Source organism: Dermacentor andersoni, chromosome 4, assembly GCF_023375885.2.
Source record: "Dermacentor andersoni chromosome 4, qqDerAnde1_hic_scaffold, whole genome shotgun sequence".
Lineage (NCBI taxonomy): Eukaryota > Metazoa > Arthropoda > Arachnida > Ixodida > Ixodidae > Dermacentor > Dermacentor andersoni.
Genome location: NC_092817.1, coordinates 59,805,535 through 59,830,671, shown reverse-complemented (window position 1 = coordinate 59,830,671; position 25,137 = coordinate 59,805,535). Strand labels below are relative to the sequence as shown.

At 47.8% G+C, this 25,137-nt stretch overlaps 1 protein-coding gene across 2 annotated transcripts in view; it reads left to right on the top strand.

The window, feature by feature from the left end:
- LOC126536162 (putative polypeptide N-acetylgalactosaminyltransferase 10) overlaps window positions 1-25,137 on the top strand; it is a 167,863-nt gene that overhangs the window by 119,284 nt on the left and 23,442 nt on the right. For both annotated transcript variants that reach the window (XM_050183037.3, XM_050183036.3), the window contains one exon: window positions 20,210-20,376. In XM_050183037.3, the coding sequence (XP_050038994.1) occupies window positions 20,210-20,376 (167 nt within the window). The remainder of the gene's footprint in view (window positions 1-20,209; window positions 20,377-25,137) is intronic.

Below are 25,137 nucleotides of genomic sequence, written 5' to 3'. Positions count from 1 at the left end.
ATAAACGGGGTTATCACTTCTTTTCCGCACTTCCATCTTCGGTTCTTTTTTTCTTTTCTAGTCGCCACTCTAGGGAATGTGCTCTGTCGCAAGGACCTTATTTAAAACGCAAATGTGAACCCGCCTGTCTTTCGCCTACTTATTTATTTTTCCTAACCCTTTCTCTATGTATTATCCCGCCTTGGGCCTCCTGTGCTTTTCTGAAGGTTTAGCTTCATTTTTGTTGTGGATCTGTTGCGAGTGTTTCTTGCGGGCCTGAAGTTTTCCTCACAGCGGAAACGTTACTGCGTGTGCATTCGTTAAGAAGGACGGCCTGGACGCTTTTATTCTTCTTCGTCTGACTGCTTCATTTTGGTTCTCTGACGTCGTGGTCTCCAGACACCGCTGCTTACTTTATTCTTGCTTGGATATCGCATTAGCTTTATAAACAAACACTCGCACGAAATTTTTCTTCTGTTCTCCTTGAGTGTCTTTTTCTAGTGGTGAGAATCATCTGACATTTAGGACGACACTTAAAAAAACATTCGTGAATTAAATGCAGCGAATATAGCGCGATGTGATGATCGTCGCTCTTGGCTAAACGCGAAGTCAATGTCACATAATAGAACGCTTCCTAATGTGGCGTGGTCAAAGGAGGGTTAGGGCGTATCGGCTTCGGCACGGAAACTTTGTTCACTCTTGGACTGAACACTCCTGAGCAATGCTTCCACGTGAAAGCCGTAACGTCTAATCCTCTCTTCTGTTTTCTTTCTTTACTTCCCTTATTACGAGTCGACTAGACAAGATGTCGTCCAATTATCAATTTCGCGACGAATATAACCTTCGACTTGAAGACGTGTTTCCCTTCGACATTACGTTTTAGACGTTACTGGAATAGACGCCCAGCCTTTCTCCTAACAAGGAACGCGCGCATGAGTATCGAGCCGCTCGTACAGAGGGAGCCCCCAGAAATTTGAAGCGCACTCCATATATGGCTCTCTCTGTTCTATACCGACCCTTGGTATAGTTTTCTCTTTTGTGCGCATGGGAGTTCCTATTGTGTTGCGTGTTTGTCTGCGTTGCCGTTTCCTCCTATCCCCCATGGACCCCCACAGCACTCCGGCTTCTTCTGAAGCCGTAACAGTAGCGTTGTCGCTAAGAAAAGAGCTCGCGAGGCAGCGAGTTCGGTCCACGCGCCCTTTGTTAAAGCGGGCGAGATAAAAGGGGAGCGTGGTACGCGGTCGCGACCGTTTTCCGCTTCCTACACACGCACACGTGCACTTGCACACACACACACACACATAGACGTATAGGGGTGCGCGCTCTAGTGCCCGCAGAAGAGTGCACAAAGGGCGCATCATGTACATTGTGTGATAGTGGCACGCCGCAGCCTATTTGGTCGCCGCTCGCGAGGCTCAGCTCTTGCTGGACTGTTGTTTCCGAGCCTATTGAATTGTGCTGCTGATTGAAGCAGAGTGGATCGTCGGAGATAAAGTAAACGCAAGTGAAAGGCCAGCACTGTACTAGCTTGATTATTTCCGGGTTGTATTAATAAGCAAAATATTTCCCGAAGCCTTGGCTTCTTACACTTGCCCTCGACGCGGTAGCATAGCACACCTAGAACATATGCTCTGGCGGTGCTCCGCGTTACGCAGCGACAAGGACAACACCAAAGAGCGTTGGGACGCGGCTCTCCGTAGCCACTAACTAGAAGAACAGACATGGGCAGTCCATCGGGCCCGCGATGAGGCCGAGAGGCTAGGTCTTCCGGTCCCGATGTGGGTGCGGCCGGCTTCGGGCTAACAACTTGCGCGACCTGAAGGACCTAATTAAAGTTTTTCATACCATACCATAGACTGCCCTCACCGTAGCTCATGCGGAGAAACGGTTCTGGCAGGCGAAACGATGTATTTGAATGCATTTAGCGCTGTTTTCTGGCTGTCTCTGTTAGGACTTTGAGCAAATGCTGGGAAGAGGTAAGCTCGAGAGACGAAAGCGCTGGACGATGTCGTGGGGCCGCGGTCGCGAATAATGATAATGACGTGGGAAACTGGCGATCACGGATAACCACGTGCGACGTGAGAAAATGGAAGTGTGCGCAACAGAAAATGAAAAGAAAAAGAAAATGAGCGTAGCTGATATAGAGGCGCTTGGTTAATGCGGAACAAACTGTAGGGCAGGCACAAGAAGAGGTGGTTGGCGTTGCGCATGACAGGAGGTCGTTTTTAGCGTCGTTCTCTAGCTCTTAATTGTGGTCAGTTCGCTGCATGCTTCTCATTCACGCCGTCGTTGGGGTTGTGTACAGCTTGTTGGTTGTCCCCGTCGCCGGTGCTGACGATGTATTCTGCCAATTCGTGGTTCTCCCTCGGGCCGAGCAGGGACCTCAGCGCGTAGTGTATGTGTCGCAGTTCTGCGTTGTCCTTACAGTTCCCTGTTTCGTGTCTCGTTCCCTTTGCGTCCCTTACGCAGTCGAAGCACCACTGTACTTCTGCACCGTGGAAGGGACTCGATGCTCATTACGTGTGATGTCTTTTATCTCTCCCGCTGTTTCTCTTTCTCTTTCTCGCAGCATTGCCAGGGTCACTCATGCGCAGGTTTATTTAGTGTCTCCCTCCTTAGTCATTGCCGCTTGCTTCTCGGTGACCATTAGTTAGGCCGTTTCGTTGTTGAAGTTTTTATTCCTCTGCCGCTGCAACATGCTGCTGTTTCTTATCACGATGCTGTTGCGTTGTATGCACTCCTTTTTTGTTATGAGCACTGCTCGGTGCAGTGTTTCCTTACCAATTTGTAATGTCCTTAATATTGTGCTTTTGCCTTACTAATCACTAAGCGTCTTATCTACTGTAGCTTTGTGAGGACAAACTTTCCTGTCCCGTTTGATGAAGAGCGCGGGAATGTCCAACCACTATGTAGAGAAGGTCGCGTGAAGGTTTAAGAGCTGTTGGCGCAATTTCTAAGAAGTATCCGGCAGATCATAGAGAAACATTATGATTGGTATACAGGGCAGGCTCACGTCAAATCGAGTTGCGCTGCGTCCGCAGGTGTTATTTCTGCGTACGCATCACTGTATGTTTACATACTAGAAGCTTACATGTATACGTACAGATATTGTAAGCCGGTTGTGTGTAAAGTCATCCTCCTCCTCCTCCCCCCCCCCTCCTCCTCCTCCTCCTCCTCCTCCTCTTCGTCCTCTTCTTCTCGTTATTATCATCATTATTATTTGGCGTAGCTCAGCTTAGCGACTATCTTGCACCAATATACCATGAAATGGTAGTCGACCTCGTCTTGGAACATGAAGATTATCTTAAATACGGTTTGGGTTCGGCTTAGCGTCGATGACGGACGTGCCATTTTACGCAGTGTCGATCGCGCTCTAACGGCCTTGATCCCGCTATCTTTAGATTGTTGTGTATTGTGGCAATTTCGTGCCCTACGCAGGCGCTAAGCTGGGCGTCCGAATGCTTTATTATTGTGCGGCTGCAGTGCACTGGGATAATGAAAGTGGACGCCTGTGTACGAGGTGACATTGTAGAAGCTGCCATAAGTAGTCAAATTATGTACGACCTTTCATAGCCAATTTGCATCGGGAAAACACAGTGCTCTGATGCCATGACAGAAATCAGCGACACTTGTGCTCATGCATGTTAAACTACCGAACTTCGAACCTTCGTTTCCAGGATTATGGGGCTGTTAAAAATAAAAAGTAAGGTGAGAAAGAGAGACAGAAACTGAGATTGATAGCGAACGGAACCGGACGACAAACAATTTGACAAGAAGCGCCCTTGTAGATTCCAGCTTGGGCATCTGTTCCGCCACTGCGCTGGCCTTAATGGTATTGGAGCGCCAAGAAACACACACCGAAAACAGAGCCACAACAAGCGCTTGTATGTTGGTTTAGTGTGCGTGTGTGTGCGCGCGCGCGCGCGTGTGTGTGTGTGTGTGTGTGTGTGTGTGTGTGTGTGTGTGTGTGTGTGTGTGTGTGTGTGTGTGTGTGTGTGTGTGTGTGTGTGTGTGTGTGTGTGTGTGTGTGTGTGTGTGTGTGTGTGTGTGTGTGTGTGTGCGTGCGTGCGTGCGTGCGTGCGTGCGTGCACACACACACACACACACACACACGCACACACACACACACACACACGCACACTAAACCAACATACAAGCGCTTGTTGTGGCTCTGTTTTCGGTGTGTGTTTCTTGGCGCGTGCACACACACACACACACACACACACACACACACACACACACACACACACACACACGCACACGCACACGCACACGCACACACACACACACACACACACACACACACACACACACACGAATTAATACAAACTAGCCCAGCTCTCCACCCTCCTGTACTGCCCATACTGCATTCCACTCTCGTCGTGCCCTTTCCTCCGCATCTTTCTGTCGCGCTTTGTAACCCTTGAAAAATGGTCGCATTAGGTTTTGCCTATTTTGACCTAATGACAGCGCCCTGTAGGTTCCAAGAAATGACGCTGTCTATTCTCGTGGCTGAGAAGAAGAGGAAACGAGCAGAAACAAGCGGACATGGCTACACGCTGTCCAGCCAGAGTGATAGATGCGTGGCTCTGCGCTCTATCCTAAGAGCAGTTGGCCTACAGGGCGCTGAGCGGTGCAACCTCTGCCGCAGGCATAGCTCAGCCCTTCCGTGTGGCTCGATGAGTTTGTGATCCCCTCCCACTTCAATTCCGCTCTTCTACTCGCCTCGGTAGCGGAAAGAGCCAGCTTGTTTGTTTTCAAGGACCGGCCGTAAAAAACCAGAAAGGAGGTATCGAAACGGCAGAGCGAGCAAGAAGCAGCGGGTATATACTGCCCCGGAAAACGGGGGTTGCTGCTGTGGCCTCCTCCTCCTCCTCCTCCTCTTCTCAATTTCCTTTAGTTCCTTTCGCCTTCGTTTGATCGTGGTGTGCGGGGCTCGTTCTACCAGTGCACTGGCCGGTGGGAAAAAAAGAACAGAAAATAAATGACTGCCTGAGCTTTTTTTTTCATTCTCTTCGTGTCACAACAACGACCGTGTGAACGCCGGTGGCGCGCTTTGTTTTCTTTTCGTCTTTTCCTTGCAGTTCTTTTCTCTCGAGTTCGTCGCGATATAAGAGAAGCGCGAAGGCCGCGAGCGCAAAATTGCTGCTTTCATTCCTTGCGTTTTCCTGGTTCGCGTACTGCCCGGTCATTGCTTCGCAGAGCGATGGAGGGAGCTTTCAGAAGTTCTCTCGACGTACATTCTTTCTTGCAGTTGGCTTTAGTTAGTTATATTTTTCATCGAGCGTAAGGAACAGAAGCATTACTCGTCTCATGCCCGGTTCCGTGGACGAATGGAAAGGCCCAGTGATCTTGGCCTTTAACTTATTTGTTTTTTGTTTTTCTTTGTCTTGGAAACGGCGACGCATTTTCTGGTGATTGCCGTCAGTAGTGTTCAAAGTAATTTGTTGTAGTAGGTCACGTGTTGTAGGGTTGGTGCGTGTGCGTTCTCTTCGCGTCCACAAGTTTATGCAGCTTGAGCAGACGTTCGCGTGAATGTTAGTGCACGATTGAAAAGCGCTTTTGCGTATGGCGTGCTATTGTGAACAAAGTAGCTTACATGCATAGCTCAATTGTGAATCTTACTATGATATTTCACGTGAAGAAAAACCTTCAAAGCTTCCGATGGGTATTGGGCAAGTTAGTCACATCAGACGTGCAGCCTGTTTTGATGTTGTGCCTGTATCCGCATTGGCAGTGGTTTTCATCACTAATAACCTTGGCAGCATTTTGTCCCTGATAACCTTGATACCTCTGCCCTCCCTCCCCGAGAAAAATAAAACTAAATCGCGTATTTGAATGGCACTGTGTGCTGGTATACATTCTGGTGACAGCTAAAGAAGACTTTCCGCTGACGTTGTTGTAGGAGTCGAAACCCATCTGAGGTTCATGACAGCCGGCAGACTTTCTCGCCTACCCTGAAAATATTGGCTTTCCGTGTAGTTCTCTTTGTTACGGGAAGGAATGAGCGGGAGCGTATACGAGGGACCTGGCGCTGAAGTCTTGCCTGCTCTGGGCATATTCATAGATCGATTTGACATGAAAAATAGGAACAGCCACCTCTATGTCCTCCGGCTACAGTGCGTTTACGTTATCGCGTGCCTTGGTCCGCATTTGCACCCCGGACAATCTAGTTCGTAAGACGAAGACTACGTGAGAGCCGGCTCTTATGACAGCCTATACTAGAGAAGGCCTTCTTCGAGACGGCGACCTGTGGTGCCTCGGGCTCGAATACGCCCTTGACGCCATCATCTTCCGGCTCTTGTGTTCGGGGCAGAGGCCGTTGGTGCGTCGCAGCTTGCCGAGAGGGTCGCGTGCAACGCATTAGCCCCGGGAGAAATGGGCGAGAAAGCAGCTTGCGCGCCCTTTGAGCCTTCGCACCTAGCGCGGCTCTGTGTGCACCTCGATGTAATATTTATACGCGCAGTGCGTGATGCCTCGGCCCAACGTATATTCCAGCTCTTCCGCGCTTGCATGATTCTACCCACGCCCTCTCTCTCACTCTCTCTTCCTCCTCGTCCGTCGACCTGTATGAAAGCCTCCCTGCTGAGAGTTTACCCCGAGGACCGCGTCTCCACTCTCGTCTTCTTTCCTTTTTGGCGTGCCGCCGGCTCTTATGCGCGTGCCCAGGAACACGCATATTGCGTTAGCAAAATTTCCGCCGGATCTCCCACGACGCTCGCGTCCATTCATGACTTTGTATTGCTTTCATTTTTTTTCGTTTCTTTTTTCTCTTCATCTCTGTTCACCTCCGCCCATCTTTGGTGACCCCGGGGAGGTCGTAGTGCGAAACCCACTACAGCTGGAGCGGCGTGCGCTCGGGTGCCGTTCAACGTATACGAGTCTGCGTATGCGTAGCTTCTTTGTCACTTTCATCGTTTGATTGTGGTAACCGTCTGGTAGGAAGTCAAATCTATATGAGTATGATGCAAGAATCCGTGTCAGAACTGCATTGGCCCTGATCAGGGGATGGGTCAGGGATAAGACCTTTTACGACGGTCTTGCCATAGTCAGCTTAATGGCTCAGTGTGGGCGATGCCATTCGCTAATGGCTTAGAATGCAAAGGCATCAGCTTGGCTTCGCCATGCGTGAGCACTTGAAATAAGGCATCAATCGCCAGCCTGCAGGGTGCCCCTAGCACGCCTCCCACCCACAAGCACCTGTAAACTAATGAACAAATATAAAAGCTATCAGCCTTGAGAACAGCGATGTCTGCTCGACAATTATCATCTTGTTGCGCTGAGCTTTAACACCGAGAGACTGAGAGACAATAAGAAGGAAGGACGAAGCACAAGCTACCAACTCTTTAATCTTGTCAGGAACACGTTGACAGACGTGATAGGAGTGACCGATGTGGCAAGACCATGACTAGTGACGGTGCGAGCCGCCAGAACAACTGATTTTACCGACACCCCTTGAATTCTGCCAACTCGGCTTCGGCAAGCGGGATAGAGGAAGCGCTTACGCACTTGTCTTTTTCTTTTGTGATTGCAAGGTCTTCACATATTTCCCTTCCCATTTTTTTTTTTTCTTTTCGGGCTGCTTTTTTTCTATCTAACAGGGCTGAACATTTGCACTTCTTACAGTGCGCCGCCAAGTTGCCTGTCGCTGCAGGTAACTGACACGTATATTTGTGCTCCCGTAATCTGCTCAGCAATCGAGTCAGTTTAAGGCGATGGTCAGACTGCTCAAGCTATGCAGTCTCGGGTAGGTTGACGAGAACGCCGTGGAGCGAATGCCATGTAAACTTCGACAGGATGCCTGTTAAATGACATTAAAAGGCTGTTTTGCTTCTTTAGACCTAGCCAACGCCGGAAGCATCTCGTGGCCTTATCCTTTAGGCAAGAATATCCAGTCGTTTAAAAGGATACAAACAAGGAAAGAAAGAGTGGAATAAAGGTTCAGCTTCAAAAAATATTTTGTGGGCAAGATTATTGCGAAAATTTCAATGACATGCGCGTACTTATGCCGCCAATTCTTGGCCACATGAGGCTTCAAGTCGGTGTGAACGTCCTTCAAGTCGGTGTGAACAGTCACGTAATCTGCAATTGTTCGTGCGTGTTCTTGCAAGCAAGCATGTTGCTATGCTGCCTTGCCCGCATGTTAAAACGCGTGTGACCTGCAAATTATTAAAACGAGAGAATAAAGGATTTTGCGGGGCACGTCGCCGCTGTCAAGAGGCTGCCGCAAGGTTAATGCGGAGGGCTTCCAAAGATCCTTCCTCTCCCGTCTACGTCTGGCGCTGGCTTTAGAGCCTCGAAAAGCGCGGAAAGCGGCGCGCCTTTGTCGTTGTCGTTGGCGAGCTGAGCAAACTTAACTTCGGTCCCTGCTTTCGCCCCGCTCTTCGGTTGCTCGTGCCCTTATACGCTAGATCCACATCTTTGTTTCCATTACAACCGGCGTGCTCCACGAAGTAGTCATATCCCATCATCCCGCGCAGTCGGCTGCCCTCGCCGACTGCGCGGCCCGTTTTTGCAGCGCTAGCACCGCTTGGTGTCTCTTGGCAACGGAGCTCAGTGCGACAGGATACTACACCAGAGCTGCTACTAAGGGTCGGGCGTTCTCTCTCTCTCTCTCTGCTTCCTGCTTGCTCTTCGGCTCTCTGCGCATTCCCGCGTCGCGCCGTTCTTACCCAAGAAGAAAAATTGGTGTGGGTCGGGAAAAGTTCCACGTTCCGCGGTTTCCTTTCGTCGTGCGTTTGCCTTTATAGTTACTCCTTTCTGCTGCGGGAACTGCTGGCGTGCGCGCATCGCTGCCTTGCGCTTTACGCTGTTGGTCGTGCAGTGGCTGTCTGTGTATGCGGCGCTCTCTTGCCTTCGTTCCTGGAACTCTGGTTTTGGCGCGGCTTTCTCGCTTTTCTAGGCTGAACGTGTAGTGACCCTCTCCTTTTCTGTAGGGTTTTCTGCTTTGGCAACCAGCACGCAGACTCGAGGCCTTCTTCCATCACTTCGGTAACGTCTTCTTGTTACTTAAGTCCCCAATGCGATAACTGTTACGGACTTTTATCGTACTTGGAGATATTGGAAGGGTTCGTTGGTGGCTGTCGCAAGACGTTGCACAGTTTTTGTTCAAGTAAAACTACAGCATGGTGCAATCGTACCACTATACAGGCAAAATCGCACCGCTCTGCACGGTGCGTACTGAAAAAATACTTTTTAGTGAGCTAATATGTCATTACGTTTGAATTGAAAATTGAATTATGGGGTTTGACGTGCCAAAACTGCGATATCATTATGAAGCACCCCGTAGTGAGGGACTCCGGAAATTTGCACCACCTGGGGTTCTTTAACGTGCACCTGAATCTAAGTACGTGGGTGATTCCGCATTTCGGCCCAATCCAAATACGGCCGCCGTGGCCGGGATTCGATCCCGCCACCTCGTGCTTAGCAGCCCAACGTCATAGCTACTAAGCAACCACGGCGGGTATCATTACGCTTGACTTAAGCGTCACTGACATATAGTAATTCGAAAGTCGTTAGACAGTATACGGATTATGGGTTGCATGGTACTCGAGTCCTTTGGTCAACGCGTTCGACTTATGAAAAGATGTGCAGAGTAACCGCTTAGCGTCGGTTTAGCAGTGGTCCCGCCCGTGATAACTATTACTCTGCCCATTGCGCGTGTCCTGGAGGGTGCTCAGCGTCAACACATAGTGGCCGGAGTTACTGTTAAGGTGCTCTTAGCTATCGCTACCTTTTTTTTTTTCTGTGAGTTGCATATGCACAAGGGCTGATTTGTCTATTAAGTGACAGCCATGTTTGAGCGCATTGCTTGTTGTATGGGCAAGTGCTGATAGCTAAGGAAGGCTAACTGTTGAACTAGTTGATCTTGCAGAACTGTTGAGGGGAATGAGCGAAAAAAAAGGAAGAAAAAAAGAATGAATGACGCACACAGCAGCTGTTTATACCGTCCGCATCATTCGAAACGGAATATAAGATGTAGAAGGTAGAGAACTTGTTTTTGATAATATACATTACACTTGATACTGTTTGTACATTACGCGGCACACCCAAATGCATTTTTTCCTGTGTTAACTGCTTCTTACACTTTACATGGCGTACGCACAGTATAGGTTGTTTTTGTTTCCTTGTATTTACTTATTGCTGGCATGGCGCGTCGATTGTACCCATTGCTTTTTTGTTTGAGTTTGCTGCAAACCCCCTGTATAACAAAGCGCTACGCCTGTACTGTTTGTATGTCCACTCCTGTATGAGCCTCTCAACGCTTACAGTATTGATAAATAAAAAAAAAATAAAAGAAAACGACGTGCAGCCTCCCCCCCTCCCTCCCACTATTGCCCCCTCATGATCACCATTGGAAGTGATACAGCATGACTGTGTAACCTGTGACTAAACCTTTAGTCACACCGACGTCGCACACACTGGTGAGCGTGAGAAAGCAAAAGTTGTCGAAAGGTCACTCTCTTTTGATACATTTTAGTTTTCTAGACTAATTATAATTTACTGTAGCTTATTCGTGGTTGAATTTCTTTTGACAGTCCATTGATTAGTCGTAGTCTGCAGAATAAGATGCCGTTTTTTTTATTTGGATGGTGTTTGTCGGGCATGACTGCACTATTGAGGCCTGGACATTGAGGACGTGAATTGACTGTGTAATTTTGACTGCGCGACTGAGGGCGCACGTGAAATCATTTCGTCGTCTCACATCCGTAACCAACAGACTCATCTAAAAGTCTGGCACTGGTGTCTCCTGAGCATTTATGCGGTTTTCAGATTGGTCTAACATGTTTTATTCGGTGGCTCTTGGTAGAATTTGGTTAGATGGCATGAGATTGCAAGCAGTTGAAGAGCCTTCCTGCTTCATGGAAAAAAAGGTCGATGTAATTTCTTATAGCAGGCTTATCCTGAAGAGAATAAGTGTGAAGGCTGCCGCGTAGATAGTGAGATGCAGTCAGTTTTTGAATGCTAATTACTCGTTCCTTCTTACAGCAGGCCACATTGTGTGTATTAACTTGTTCCTACGGTGACGGAGAACACGCGAACTTTCTTTTCAACATGTCAGTTTAACGCTAAAGTTTTGCATTTTTTAACAGCGCAGCTGTAACTACTCCGGGACATAATTCAAGGCTAATCTCCTGTGCGGATAAAATTACATTCCCCGCTGTGACGCACGAGCACTAGAGGGACGCATGCAAAGTTAAAGCGGCCGTTGACGAGGAACGAGCGTGAAATAAAGCGACACAAGTGCATGCACATTGGCGCTGCTGTCATAAGCGGGAAACCTTGCTGTGCTGGGCCTAACAGGTTTCAGCTGGAGAGCGTCATGGGAGGGTGCTTAATCAGTCCGTTGAGTGACCCGTGAGGGTGGTCCGTCCGCGATCATTAACACGTCAAGCTGAGGCGCAGCCGTGAATGAGACAGCGCGCTTGGCGTGTTAGGTGGCCCGATGGGATGCGGACGTTTCTATCTTGTCGCGTCGACACCATGAAAACGTTAAGGAAGAGGTGATGAGAGTTAGCAGGCGCAGACAGGTGGCATCTCAGAACAATGAGTTTTCTTCGCCGATTAATTGAACTCGTGGAGACAGAGGTGCTAGAGTTAAAGCTTCTTTTAATATTTGCATGGTTTCGTCAGATACGAAAGCCGTTGAAGAAGTGTCATTTTTTGTTGTTGAAGATACTCTGAATGTCGTCGTGCGACTAAATGAAAATTTCGGTTGTGCGCGTCGATATGAAAAAAAAAAGAAAACGTAATGGATCCTTCTCATTTTCAAAAGAATTGGGCAGTTTGCAGCTGCTGTGCAATTTGTTTTCTCCTTTCTGCATTACTTCTAATGGTCATTGACGCCAGTGACAGTAACACGAATGAAACCTGCGAGTGTCACAAAAGGCTAAACTTCCACGTGACCGTCGGAACAAAAGGAAAGTTTACTTCATTTGATTAGGATTGAAGGGCGCGCTTATGCTTTACTTCAGAACAGTGTTTGCTATAGTAACACGTGTCTGCTTGCATTTCTCCTGATAGCAATGCAGCAGAATAATTCTTACGCCTTCAGTATTTCAAGTAAATAATACCGCACCTCGTCTTGGCACCTTCGCTAGATGGTTCAATTAACATCTTTGCGATGCAACCGGACTCCGCCGAACGATCAAGTGCCGTAAGCTTAAAAGCTTAAAGTCGCAGCGCATACATTGGTTGCTTGCAGTGTGCCTCATCATGTTGGTTCATCGAAAGTCCTCGTGCTGTTCATGTTTTGCTAGTATGTTTTTAGACGTTTGTGATGAGCAGTTCTCTATACTGAGAACGGGCCACTTCGTTATAGTTGATTTTGAGACTTGAGAAAACTCTCGGAAAAGAAAAAGTCATTTCTTTATTGAAGAGGCTCTGAATGTCGTCATGTGACTAAATGAAAATTCCGGCTGTGCGCGCCGATTTGAATCCTCGTTAGGAATCCTCCTTAATAAATGTATAATTTGAGGACTACAATCTAAACTTGGCATGGCGAACTTTCCAAGGCACCTGTAAATTCCTGTTTGCGTGTATCAATTGCTAATAAATTCACTTTTTTTTCGACGATCCTGTGATTCGTATGTTTTTGATCATGACTGCACAACTTATAGACTGGACACCACCCGAGATAGTTAACACCGAAGCCCATTTGGAGGCCCGTGTTGATATTTAGAGATGTCGTTTGGCTTTTCGTTCGGTAGATTTGTACTTTTGCCCATGACTGTCTGAATTTCACTTGAACCCCGTCTTTCTCCTTCCGTAGTCACTAAGCGACTCTTTATCACACCAGAGAAACTTAAATGCGCCCACGTCACCTCGTTATCTGCGCAATACAGCGCTGCCAAAAACGTCGCAGCGGCCGCTTCGTTTTTTTTCTCCCGAGGAACCCCGTGAGCGGTGCGCAACGCATCGCATGCCGTTGTGATAGTCTGCGCCGCGCTCGCTACAAAAGCCGGCTTGCAGAATGAAATTTGCATGGCCTTTGTGTACCTCATTTCAATGTGAGCGCTTAGAAAAACCGCCCGCTGTCTCGGCGTCCCCAGCTGCGAGCCCGCGTTTTCTAAGCAGAATGCTAAAATGAGGCTGAAGTATTTATCCAATCCGTATGTCGCCTTCCTTCTCTCTCGCTATCTCTTCGCCCCCGTTCGCCTTTTCCTGTGTGTTGTGCCTAGCGTATATTTGCTCCTTTCACATTCCTTTCCAAGTTTGCTTTCAAACGTGTCCTGGCATAAATTGTAGAGGCGTTTGCCCTAGAGTGGCCCAGCTGTATTTCGCAGCATCGGGATGACGGTATAGCAAATCTGAAAGCTACAGAACAGATGCGCGTCTTCTAGTAGATTGTTCGTCCGGGCGGCGGATGTGGAGCGGGCTTGGCAATTTCATCCTATCTGTTTTCTTTCCTGCTTTTACAGAACTCTTAAATGAATTTTACAACAGCTCTGCATAAGACGTTTGCCTCAACCGAGAATTGGCTGCTGCCATAGCAGTTGACACGTTTTATTAAAAGTTTCGATGTGGGCAGCAATGTCAGCAGGGCACGCCTGAGCTCTGGAAAGGTATAGAAATCCCCCCTTAGTGGTCTGTGTGTTTGTAGTGACTAGAGCTATGCGAGGGGTTTTAGTACGCGGCCTGGGCACAAATACGGCATCGGACACACTGGTTTCAATGCCTTTGAAAAAATACTCATACCACATGCCGTGGTGATGTCGCCATTCATTGCCAAATCATGGTGTAGCGTCGACCGTCGATGAAGGGCTGCTTTCAGGGAAGCTCGCTTCTTTCTGAAGGAAGGTCTCATCACAAACCACTTATGAGCTTTTGCGGCTACGTGAAAATTAATTCTTGCATAGTTTATGAAGCCCCAGATCACTGTTCATTGCTACAGGGATCACACGATGCAGCAAGCGCCCGTTCTTACTGCTCGCCTTCATGCCCTAAATCAATTACTTATTGCTGTTTGGAGTGTGGTTACCTCATGTTTCCAATGGCGTATCTCGGCATTCATCACGGCTTGTAGCCGCGAGCGCATTCACAGCGATGTGCGCCAGGCGCTTCCCTGCCTTGACGGTCACAATGAGAGAAAGCCTGATTGCAGTTAAACAAACTCGCAATTTATTATTTCGATATCATTTACATGGACTCTCCAGGCGCATTTCTGCCGTCGCCGTCACCGTGGTGTTCCGTGCAAAGACCAAGGGCGATAATACCGTCGCCGTACGCACAACGCTGTACGTGCGAGTGAAAGTGTGCGAAAGAAGGCGACCAATCGGGCGGCTCAATCTCGCCCGCGCGAAAGGGAGAGCAACGGACAGGAAGGCGCCGTCTTCCCTCGCGCGAGGCACGCAACGTTGCGAGGCACCGGGGGGAAGGGGAGGGAAGGACGCGGCGTTCTACTCCGGCTGAAACTGCGCATGTGGTCGCGGCGCGCGGTCGCGCTGCCGTATCTTGAAAGCTATCTGCGTTGGGGGCAGAGTCTAGGTGCGGCGGCTGCCCGTAACTTTGTGCGGGCTGTGTCTTATCGGGGCTGAGTTTGCGTTGAAGCTATAGACACCACGGAGCTCACTTCGCTCGCTGCTGCTGCCGCGTTTGTTCAAGCCAGCGTTTAGATAGCGTGTGTCCGCGGTCATCGAAGGTGATGTGTTCATGTCTACTGTGCGCGCTGACACTATGCTTGTTAATTTAGTTAGCAAGCGAGTGTTTACGAGTTGATGCGGCCGATAAAAATGCTATCCTTACTTCGTATGGCTGTCTGCCAATTTGCTATCGCAATCGATGCTTCGCCTTTCTGGCGATATTGCGACATTTTTTTCTCGCAGTTGCCCCGCGCAAACGTGCTCGTTTGGTTTGCGAGCTATAAGTTCGTTTAAGTTTTTAATGCTACAAGAAACAAATAGTTTAAATGTTGCGCATTCTGTCGTAATAAAAGTGAGCTGGTGGGTGGAGGTGGGTAGCTTATGATTCATGTAGCAGGCAGATATTCAAAACGCCCTACGGAGGCTTCGAAAAAATTCTCTTTTGCACTTTGCTGCCTTCGTTGTCGCCGCAATTTTTCGCCTGTTCCTAAAGTTTCCTTGTGCGTCGTCGCGCAAGAAAAGGGAAAGGGTATTCCAGGTCGGCATGTTTGCACACAAGGATAAAACAACGCCTCACGAATGTTTTTACTAGATATACTAAAGGGAAACAAAGGCATTCAGGTCAGTTTTACACTACACCACAAATCGTGTGATTGTTTTTAGGGATGTGCGAATATTCGAAACTGTCGAATAACGAAACGAACAGTGTCCTATTCGATTTATTTTATTCAGTTTTCGAATTGAATAGTCATTATTCGTAAATGGGAATACTTTTCGAATATTTCAAAACGACAAGTTTGCCTAAATACACATAATATTGGCGAAAAAGTATGGCGAACTATCACCCCACAGGCATAGTACAGACATAAAACATAAGAACTCGCGTAGTGGAGCAGGCTACGTCACTTACAAAGTCATGTTTTACTGGCTCTCAAACTATTAATATTCGCCGTATCCTGAGCTCGCCGAGTGGGTCGACGCTGCAGAATTCGACACGGGCGGCACACTTACAGAAAGCCCACGTTTGCTGAGTTTATGTGCATATATAGCGTGCGAAGCTTTTTATTCGACACCACTCAATCGTTTCTCTTCTTTTTTAACTTTCATGGAGTGCTTTCGATCCACCCGCAGTTGCATCGCATGGCTTATCTTTCGCTCCACTTGCTATCTATCTCTCTCTCTCTCGCTGTCTTGAAAGCGTCGCATTAGCGCGCAGGCGATCCAAAGCGTTTTTTACTGATCGCCTGACGACCCGCGCTACTGGATAAGAAGACTCCGAATTGGGAGCGCGCTTGGACCGCAAAACGAGCAGAAAGAGCAAGAAACGATACAGCGAGGTAAATAACTGCGCGGTCAGCTACAATCCGCTTTATCCCGCGGCTCCTGAAAGCGGCTCGCGCCACGACGGGGTTTTGCCTGCGCAAAGAAGAATGACGGCTGGGAAATCCTTTGCCTGGGAGAAAGCGTGCATCAGAAGAAAGTCGTTTCTTTTGTTGAACTCCTCGCTTTATCAAGATTTAGTTCGGTGTTCCTTTTTTTTTTGATGTCACTCCGGTTGCTTTAGTCAGGGAGCGGTAGCGCGTTTTAGGTGCGTGTTAATTACGGTGGTTGTTGTTAAACGCGTACCTGTATCTAATATCACAAGGCTGTCTTAATAAAGGTAGGTTTTGCCTAGCAGTAGTCACATTAACAAATAGCTGCAGTAGGAATTTCAGCAGAATTGCCTGTGTGTTTGTGGTTGTGCACTTCCTCATGGATGAAAGTTTCTGTTTATGTTCACGTTCTTCATTTCACCACCCGCCTTTACGTGGGCGCCGCAATCGACACAACAAAACCGGCACATCTCCGTTGGTTGCGGCTGTCGCTTTTATCGGAGGTTATACGGTCACTTTCTTTAATCTCAATAGAGCACATTGTATTCGCCTTTCTGGTAGCTTCAACAACAATTAAATTCAGGTAATTAAGTTCACGGATTTTACGTGCCGAAACCACGATATATTATAACGCACGCCGTAGTGGGGGACTCTGGATTAATTTTGACCACATGGGAACCTATAACGTGCACTCAATGCACGGCGCACAGATGTTTTTTTTTGCATTTCGCCCCTATTCAAGTGAGGCCGCCGGGACTGGGATTCGATCCCGCGCCCTCGGGCTAAGTAGTGCAGCACCAAAGCCACTACGCCACCACGGCGTTTACGTCCTCGAAAACAACTGCCGTGTTCAAACATGTTTGCCTGTCTGTTGTTTCGCCTGCACTTTTCTTTCCCGCGGATAGCGTTGATTCCGTCTCCCCGTCCTACTGTTCGGGTCGCAGATTTTCTTGCGAATCCACGGATGTGCCGGCGCACTGTCGAGGATTTGCCGCAGCCGTCGCCTTTCGTTCGCCATTTTGGTTCCTTCATCGCTCTCTCTGTTCTTGCCTTTCCTGTTCCTCTGCCTCGACCTCACCGTCGTCCTAAGCCGGAGCGCAACCTTCCCTGCTTCGTTTCGACCAGTTGAGGTTTATCGGGTTTAACCTGACAAGTCGGTCCGGGGATTTGCGGGAAGTGGAAGCCGCGTCGCCGACGAGCGTTGGAGCTGCGGCCGGTTACTCTTGCGCGCCCAGTTCGGTGGTTGCTGTGCAAGCGGAAAACGTAGCATGTGTGTGTGTGTGTGTGTGTGTGTGTGTGTGTGTGTGTGTGTGTGTGTGTGTGTGTGTGTGTGTGTGTGTGTGTGTGTGTGTGTGTGTGTGTGTGTGTGTGTGTGTGTGTGTGTGTGTGTGTGTGTGTGTGTGTGTGTGTGTGTGTGTGTGTGTGTGTGTGTGTGTGTGTGTGTGTGTGTGTGTGTGTGTGTGTGTGTGTGTGTGTGTGTGTGTGTGTGTGTGTGTGTGTGTGTGTGTGTGTGTGTGTGTGTGTGTGTGTGTGTGTGTGTGTGTGTGTGTGTGTGTGTGTGTGTGTGTGTGTGTGTGTGTGTGTGTGTGTGTGTGTGTGTGTGTGTGTGTGTGTGTGTGTGTGTGTGTGTGTGTGTGTGTGTGTGTGTGTGTGTGTGTGTGTGTGTGTGTGTGTGTGTGTGTGTGTGTGTGTGTGTGTGTGTGTGTGTGTGTGTGTGTGTGTGTGTGTGTGTGTGTGTGTGTGTGTGTGTGTGTGTGTGTGTGTGTGTGTGTGTGTGTGTGTGTGTGTGTGTGTGTGTGTGTGTGTGTGTGTGTGTGTGTGTGTGTGTGTGTGTGTGTGTGTGTGTGTGTGTGTGTGTGTGTGTGTGTGTGTGTGTGTGTGTGTGTGTGTGTGTGTGTGTGTGTGTGTGTGTGTGTGTGTGTGTGTGAAATATCGCTTTACCCCTTCCTTTTTATTTTGTTTCTTCACGCGAGCCTCGTTCGTAAACGCGTTCGTAAGGGTGAAGTGGCCGCAGCAGCAATGACAACAAACGGCGGAACGAATGAGCACGAGGTGGAGAAGAGTACCACTATAAAAATCTACTTGGGCTCTTGTTCCTCGCCATGTTGGCTTATGAGCACACGTATCGGCAGCCGTGACACCTAGTCAAGAAATGCTACAGAAATTCTGAGAATTGTCCACTAATGCGTAAGCATTCTTTGTCTCTGCTGTTACTTCACTTTTGCTTACTTACTTTTCATAGATTATGCGTGTCTACCCATCGCTTTTCCGTTGTCAAAGAAATGAAATGCATGTACGGAACGGTGTGGAGATGAGTTTTCAGGAGGCCGCAAGGCCTCTTCAAAGCGATCGTATCGAATGCCGTCACAACCGGTTTCACCACAGCTGTTTTCCCTTTTTTATTTTATTTTCTCTTTCTCCTTTTTTGTTACGACCTTGATGCGGCGGCGGCGACGTCACGACCTTTTTTAACGCCTCCAATAATTTATTATGGTTATCGTACTATAATTACATGTACCAAACAGTTATTTTTATACTCACAGCTCCCAGCAGGCTTTTCTGCACACAAAGCCATCATGCGGGAAAGTAAGCTTTCAAGGCGGCCTGACAAGAACGGATCTCTTTGTGATAATCTTTTTTTTTTTTTTTTTCTTTCTTTTACAGTGAAGCTGCTAGCCTCTATTTGGTCAGGAGTTTTCGGTCTGTGCTCACCGAAAAAGAAGCGGCAGCTGTAAAAGGGCTTTTTTGAGTTTCCGCGTAACAGAACTTTGTTTTCCCGCATATTCAAATTACAACTCGATTCTATCATGTCCGCAGGTTGTGTGTAAGCCGCACTTTGCAAGTTTTGTGACGCATTTTACTTTGAGAAATCGAATTAGTTTTATAATGCATTTGTGCCAGAGGGAGGGCCTACTAAAATGAGGATGTATGCTGCACCTCCGCACACCTTCGTGCGCGTGACGAACGTGTGCACACGACGTATCTTTGCTTGATGCATGGGCGCCCTGCCCGTTGCATCTGTGGCACAGCGTATGCTGTGACTGTAATCTACAGTAGGGCAAACACTGTTCAAAAGGTTACAGTAACGCTTGACTTCGTGAACGCGGGCTACGCGCAAGCGTATGGACGCCGCGAACATGCACATTGAGCACCGCGCCGCCGAAGCACAAACGGAAAGGGCGCGAACGCGGTCGTGGACGCTGCGTTGATCTAAATGTTGTGCGGCACCTTGTAGTCGCGGTGCTTGTGTAACTTCGGCAACAGCTTCGCTTTACATACACTTTCACAGGGTGCAATGGAGGCGGAATTTTTACAGCGTAAGCATTTAAAAATTAAATTATGGGGTTTTACGTGCCAAAACCACTTTATGATTATGAGGCACGCCGTAGTGGAGGACTCCGGAAATTTCGACCACCTGAGGTTCTTTAACGTGCACGTAAATTTAAGTACACGGGTGTTTTCGCATTTCGCCCCCATCGAAATGCGGCCGCCGTGGCCGGGATTCGATCCCGCGACCTCGTGCTCAGCAGCCCAACACTATAGCCACTGAGCAACCACGGCGGGTGCGTAAGCATTTCTGTGCTTACCCAACGAGAAAAACCGTCCGTCCGTTACGTAAGACGATCGCTTTCAAGATAGAGCCCACAGCAGCGAGCGACTTTGCCTTCGTGCTGCCCGTCCCTTCAACACGAACGAAGGGGCGTCGACACACCGCTCACGAAACCCTCAGTACACGCCGCACCTTGCCCCTTTCACAGATCGCTTTCAAGATATGGGTCGGCGCGTTTCTTTTTAACGCGAACCGGCGAATACAAAGCGCGTGGAGCTATCATCAGTCGGCAATCTCTGTCCGCATCGTAGATCGCTTTCAAGATACGGTCTGCGCGGCCGTGTCATGCGCAGCCGCCGGAGGAGTACGCACGCTTGATCACGATTCATAATGCTCAGACGCGGATGGATAAGGCGCTAAAGAGCGACAACGGTTTATAATGATCGGACCGTCATCAGCGCAGCTGGCGCCTGCGCATCAGCGCATCAGCGCACCTGCAGGGCTTTGCTTGCGTTATCAATGCACCTTGCATTGATAACACCCACGCGCACACACACACGCACACATCTTTGCAGCGAAAGGTCTGTCGCACGAGCAAGGCGCACACGTAGATGATCTCCAAGAGAACATCTTTGTGTGGGTTCTTCACATTGTGGTAGTGTCATGTCATACCGGTTTTGCCTTGTTGACGAGATAAACTGAGTCTTGTCCTACGCCTTATGCAGGTGCCAGAAGAAGCGCTACGTGTCCAAGCTCCCCACAGCGAGCGTGGTTGTCCCCTTCCACAACGAGCACTGGACGACGCTTCTGCGCACGGCCACCAGCGTGCTCAACCGGTCGCCGCCGGAGCTCATCAAGGAGATTATCCTGACCGACGACTACAGCAACAAAGGTGCGACTGTGCCGCCAGGCAAAAGTGTTGCGTGCGATCCTCTTACGTGGCGCGCATTTCACGAATTCCCTAACACTAGAAGAAAATTTGGATTCATTGACTGTAAAACATTTAGTTTTAGGTTTTTTAATTTGACGACACTGTCTGCTAAGAAATGATTGGTTGTGCCATTCGACTCTGTATTACGGGGGCTATTGCAACAAAAAACTCGTCCTGCACTTTGCATGCGACGGTAGAGAACACTTTCTCGAGCACCAGAAACGAACAGTTGATTTGAAAGATTTCCTTGCGGGCGTAGCCAGCACATACCGCGTGCACATTGAACGACGACTTGCGCGATCAAAGTATAACCGGTTGAATTGATCATTGATCGTTTGATCATATAAACATTTGGATTGATCTGTGCTCATCGATGTGCTTGGTGGTATATCTATTACACGTTATTCTTTTGGAATTTGGATGGGAACAAATAAAGGGCTAAATGTTGCGGGCATGTTGTACTTGATTGCTGCCGGATTTCACGTCGTGGCCATAGAAGTGAACTTTGCCTAGACAGACAAAGACAGTGGACCGTTAAATTAAACTTTGTCTTGGAATACGAAGCCGACAAATGTTGGGAGTTCGCATTGCGTGAAGACACGCATGGATGCGCCCTCTCTCTCTCTCTCTTTCTCTGTCTCTCTGTCCTTGTTGCTCACACAATCATTATAACGATATGCAGGCATCCGTGTCCTCAGTTGAGCGAAAGTGCTACCCTTATCATCAGCCAGCAGTATGCGCCGAGCAAGAAGCGAAAATGGCGATGCGGCCGATAAAAGCAGAGTGAACCTGCGGGCTCCGTTCTCTATCGACCCTTCTTATCGTATCCCGTTTCGTTTGCTCGGAGAAGGATCGAGGTCAGCAACGCGTATCGTTTTGTTCCCTTGACATTCCTGCGAGAACAAAACAAGAACGTGTTTCCTTCCTACGTACGGCTAGAGTACATGGCGAGATGTACGTTGTGTGCTGAGACACGCTGGGCGGCGAAGCAGCAGCTAAAGGTCGGCGGGTGGGTGACCGGGCGACGAATAATGTGCGCGATGAAGAAGAGGAAGAAATAATAAATACGTGGTACAGATGGAATAAAAGGCAACGTCACACCAGCGGTGTCAACACGGGACACCGTCGAGAGGACGAAAGTAACGAGAGGAAGCTTTTGCTTCCGGAGATGCCGGACACGGATCCATAAAAACAGCGCCACGGCCACCGAAGACAATCCGAACGCCGCGTGTGGCCCGTACGGTTGCATTAGCGACAGCTGCTGGAGCGATTATCTCTTACAGAGGAGGGCGATCGCTGTGACCTGGCGGAGGAGGCCTCTCTTCCATTATAGCTGCATGCAACAGCAACAGCAAAAGCGGTGACCGGGAAATGCCGGGAAAAAAAAAAAGATCACCCGCGTCATCCCTCTGCCGTATCTGCTGTTGGTTTTGTTTCGTTTTGCCTTTTCTCCTTTTGTGGTTTATTCGTATTCGTTCGGTGTCCTGTCGCTTCCAATCGTTCTTATGTGGTCTTTTTACCGAATATGAAAAAAAAAAAGAAGCTTTTGTCGCTAGACAGGGTGATTACTCGGCCTTATGAAAGCCTTATGAAAGCCAGCAATACAAAGCAGAGCGCTAAAACTTGGTTGATCTCTCCTGAAAGGTACTACAAAGACACGCGTCTTAAGGGAGGAGAGTCAGGCAAGGATCTTCTTCAGGATGGTGATCGCGAGTGTGTTTCACGAGTGCTGCTAAAAGGTCGGACCAATACAGTGAGCAGTTTTCTCGGGAAGGAAGACAAGATTGTCATAATCCTCCTAGGAGGGCGAGGAGGCGCCAAAGCGGGGAGACTGCTGAATCGTGCCATTTTCTTCACGCGTCCGTGCACGTTTATGCGTGTGCGCGAGTATGTATACAGTGGTGAGCAAAAGTCTAGAGACCACGGCACCGGTAGAAAAATTTAATTTCTTCTAGCACAGCCGTGCAACGTTAAATAGGCTTGATGCACGATGCTGGTCAAAAAGCGCTTTCGTCCTCGACGGTAGGCGCTAGAACGCGTGCGCGGGCGAACGAACGAAAGTTTTTCCGGTACCACGGTATTTATTTATTTATTTATTTGTTTGTTTGTTTGTTTGTTTGTTTATTTCACTTAGTAATGACGAAATAATCGTCTTATCAAGGGACCACTGACTTAGGCGATAATTTTGATTTGTTATTAAAACGTGGTGCTGTCATTCCGGCGCTGTCTCGAGAGCACGTATCGCTTGCTTGTGCTTACGCTCATGCTCATTTTACTTGCATGTACGCAATAATGTTCATTCGATACACGTGTACTGTCTATGTATAAACGGTGATCATTAAGTTTTACGGAATTCTTAAATATCGCTTGTTGCAGATAACATAATTCTTGTCCTTGAGCTGAATTATTCGAAAAGCCGGACGTCATTAGCACACGAAATTGAAGAATGTGTTCAGCGAATTAAGACAAACTCTTTGATTAATTTCTTAATTATTTACTTTACGGCGCATACTGCAATTTACGAATTGTGCCCGGAAGGCTTTCAAGACGTATCCGCTTGAAATGAATTTCCGGGATGGCACCAGTTTTAAGATATTATTTCCAAAAATGTGGGACAAAATACATGGACGTCCGAGTTACTTTTGTGCTTCAATGCATAAAAAAGCGTTTTCTTAAAAAAGTAAGTGGAACAGCAATGCATTTTCAGGGCAAGTTTGATGACGCATATATCCAAACTGGCGTCATTCTGGAAATTCATTCGAAGTAGACATGTCTTGCAAGCTCACCGGCTACAATTCGTTGATTGCAATATTCGCCGTAAATAATTCAAAAGATAATTAGTCGATGTCTGTTAACTGGTTGAGTATTTGTTTCAATTTCTCGAGCGAGTAAATTCCGCCTCACTAAGTGCTCAATGGCTAGAATTATGTTATCCGCAACAGGCGATTTTTAAAAATTCCGTGAAACTTCAAAATGATCGCCTTGTATAGCTTATTAGGTAAAAAAAAAATGACGATTTCCTTCGAAGTTTCCTTTACGTTACTGTACTGTCTGGAACTTATATAAAATTTTTCATTATCCGGCCGTTGAAGCGAGTGAGCCTGAATACACAGATATATAAACGAAATCACACATATAACGTGCAACGTTTGTCTCTACTCGTTGCTTATACTGTTGTGCCCTTCTGCACTTGTGTTCGATCTCTTGTAGCCCGAAAGCATCATGGGAATTTCAGAAATAATCCCGCCTCTCGGCGACCATAATTTCACTCTGCATGGGTCTCACGTAGGTGTGGAGCGTTGGTACCCATTTCTTAGTAGATACGACTCGTGGTTCTTTTCTTTAAGTGTCGTGGCACGTATCGTTCTTTAATGTATGATGTTTTGGAGACGTTGGCTCCTATAATCGACGCCGGCTTCTCTTTTTCACATAGAAACACAAACTATGGAGGCCACAGACATGAAAATAATTACATAAAGCGACTCGTAAACTTCAAGTCAACTCATAGAAGTACGTCAAACAAGTCATAAAATGATCTCAAGTAATAATAATAAGAAAAAAAAAATAGAGCACGAACTCCAGTGACATAGCTACGCTAAGATCAAGGCGCATGAGAAAACACGGAATAAGTTCACACGAAGGCTACTGATTCCACGCATAGGAGGAAATGAAGTCAGGCCGCATTAAAACGTATCGAGGGAGCTCAAAATACGTGACCAGCTCTCTACTTAATATTTTCTGAGAATCTCGCTCGCTTCCGCAAATCTCTGGAGCAGCATTAACGCTCCTCGGGGCTCATATTCGCAAGTTCTTACGCCAGAACTGATTGGCAACAGCATGTGCCAGCCAATCGTAATGTTAGACACATTATTAACGGATGCGACCGGCTAGTGGCAAACAGCACGTGTGAGCGAAAAGATTTACAGATACGGTCCCTGTTTCCTTGGTTTCTTAAATAGCCTACCTTGAGGCATTTCTTTGTTGGAGCATATTAATCTAAGTGCCGAAATGGCGGGACGAAGTGTGTAGTTTCAACTAATTAAGTCTTACCTTTATGGGTGCCTCGTCCCATCGTTGTGTGACTTTCATCTCACGCCATTGATAATCGAGTAAAACCAGTGAAAGATTACATAATTACTTCGCTGTGACCCGCGTCCTCCTTTTTCTCACTCTTCGGCATGCACACGATATTAAACGAAGCCTCAGGTTAATGACACGATTACCTTTTCGCTTTCATTCACTGAAGTTAAGCGTCGGAGCACTTTACCGCGCACTGCATGTGGAATGAATCAATCATACTCAATCAATCATACACAATCAATCATACTCTTCAGCATGCACACGATCGTAAACGAAGCCTCAGGTTAATAACACGATTACCTTTTCGCTTTCATTCACTGAAGTTAAGCGTCGGAGCACTTTACCGCGCACTGCATGTGGAATGAATCAATCATACTTCTTTCCTCCTCCTTTTTATTGTCTCTACCGCTGCATCAGCGCTCGTTCGACTCGATCTTAATTAACTTTATCTCTAGAAGGAAGGCTGGCTTGTGAAAAATGATATATCGAATTTTATTAACCCACCAGCACAAACTTCGGGTGCTGTACTTGACCCTGGTAAACATCATTGTATTTTTCGAAAAATGCGAAAATTAAAACCTCTGCGCTGACTTTATTTTCTTGTTTTAATTTCGTGCACGGAAAATGTGACAGCGCATTGTG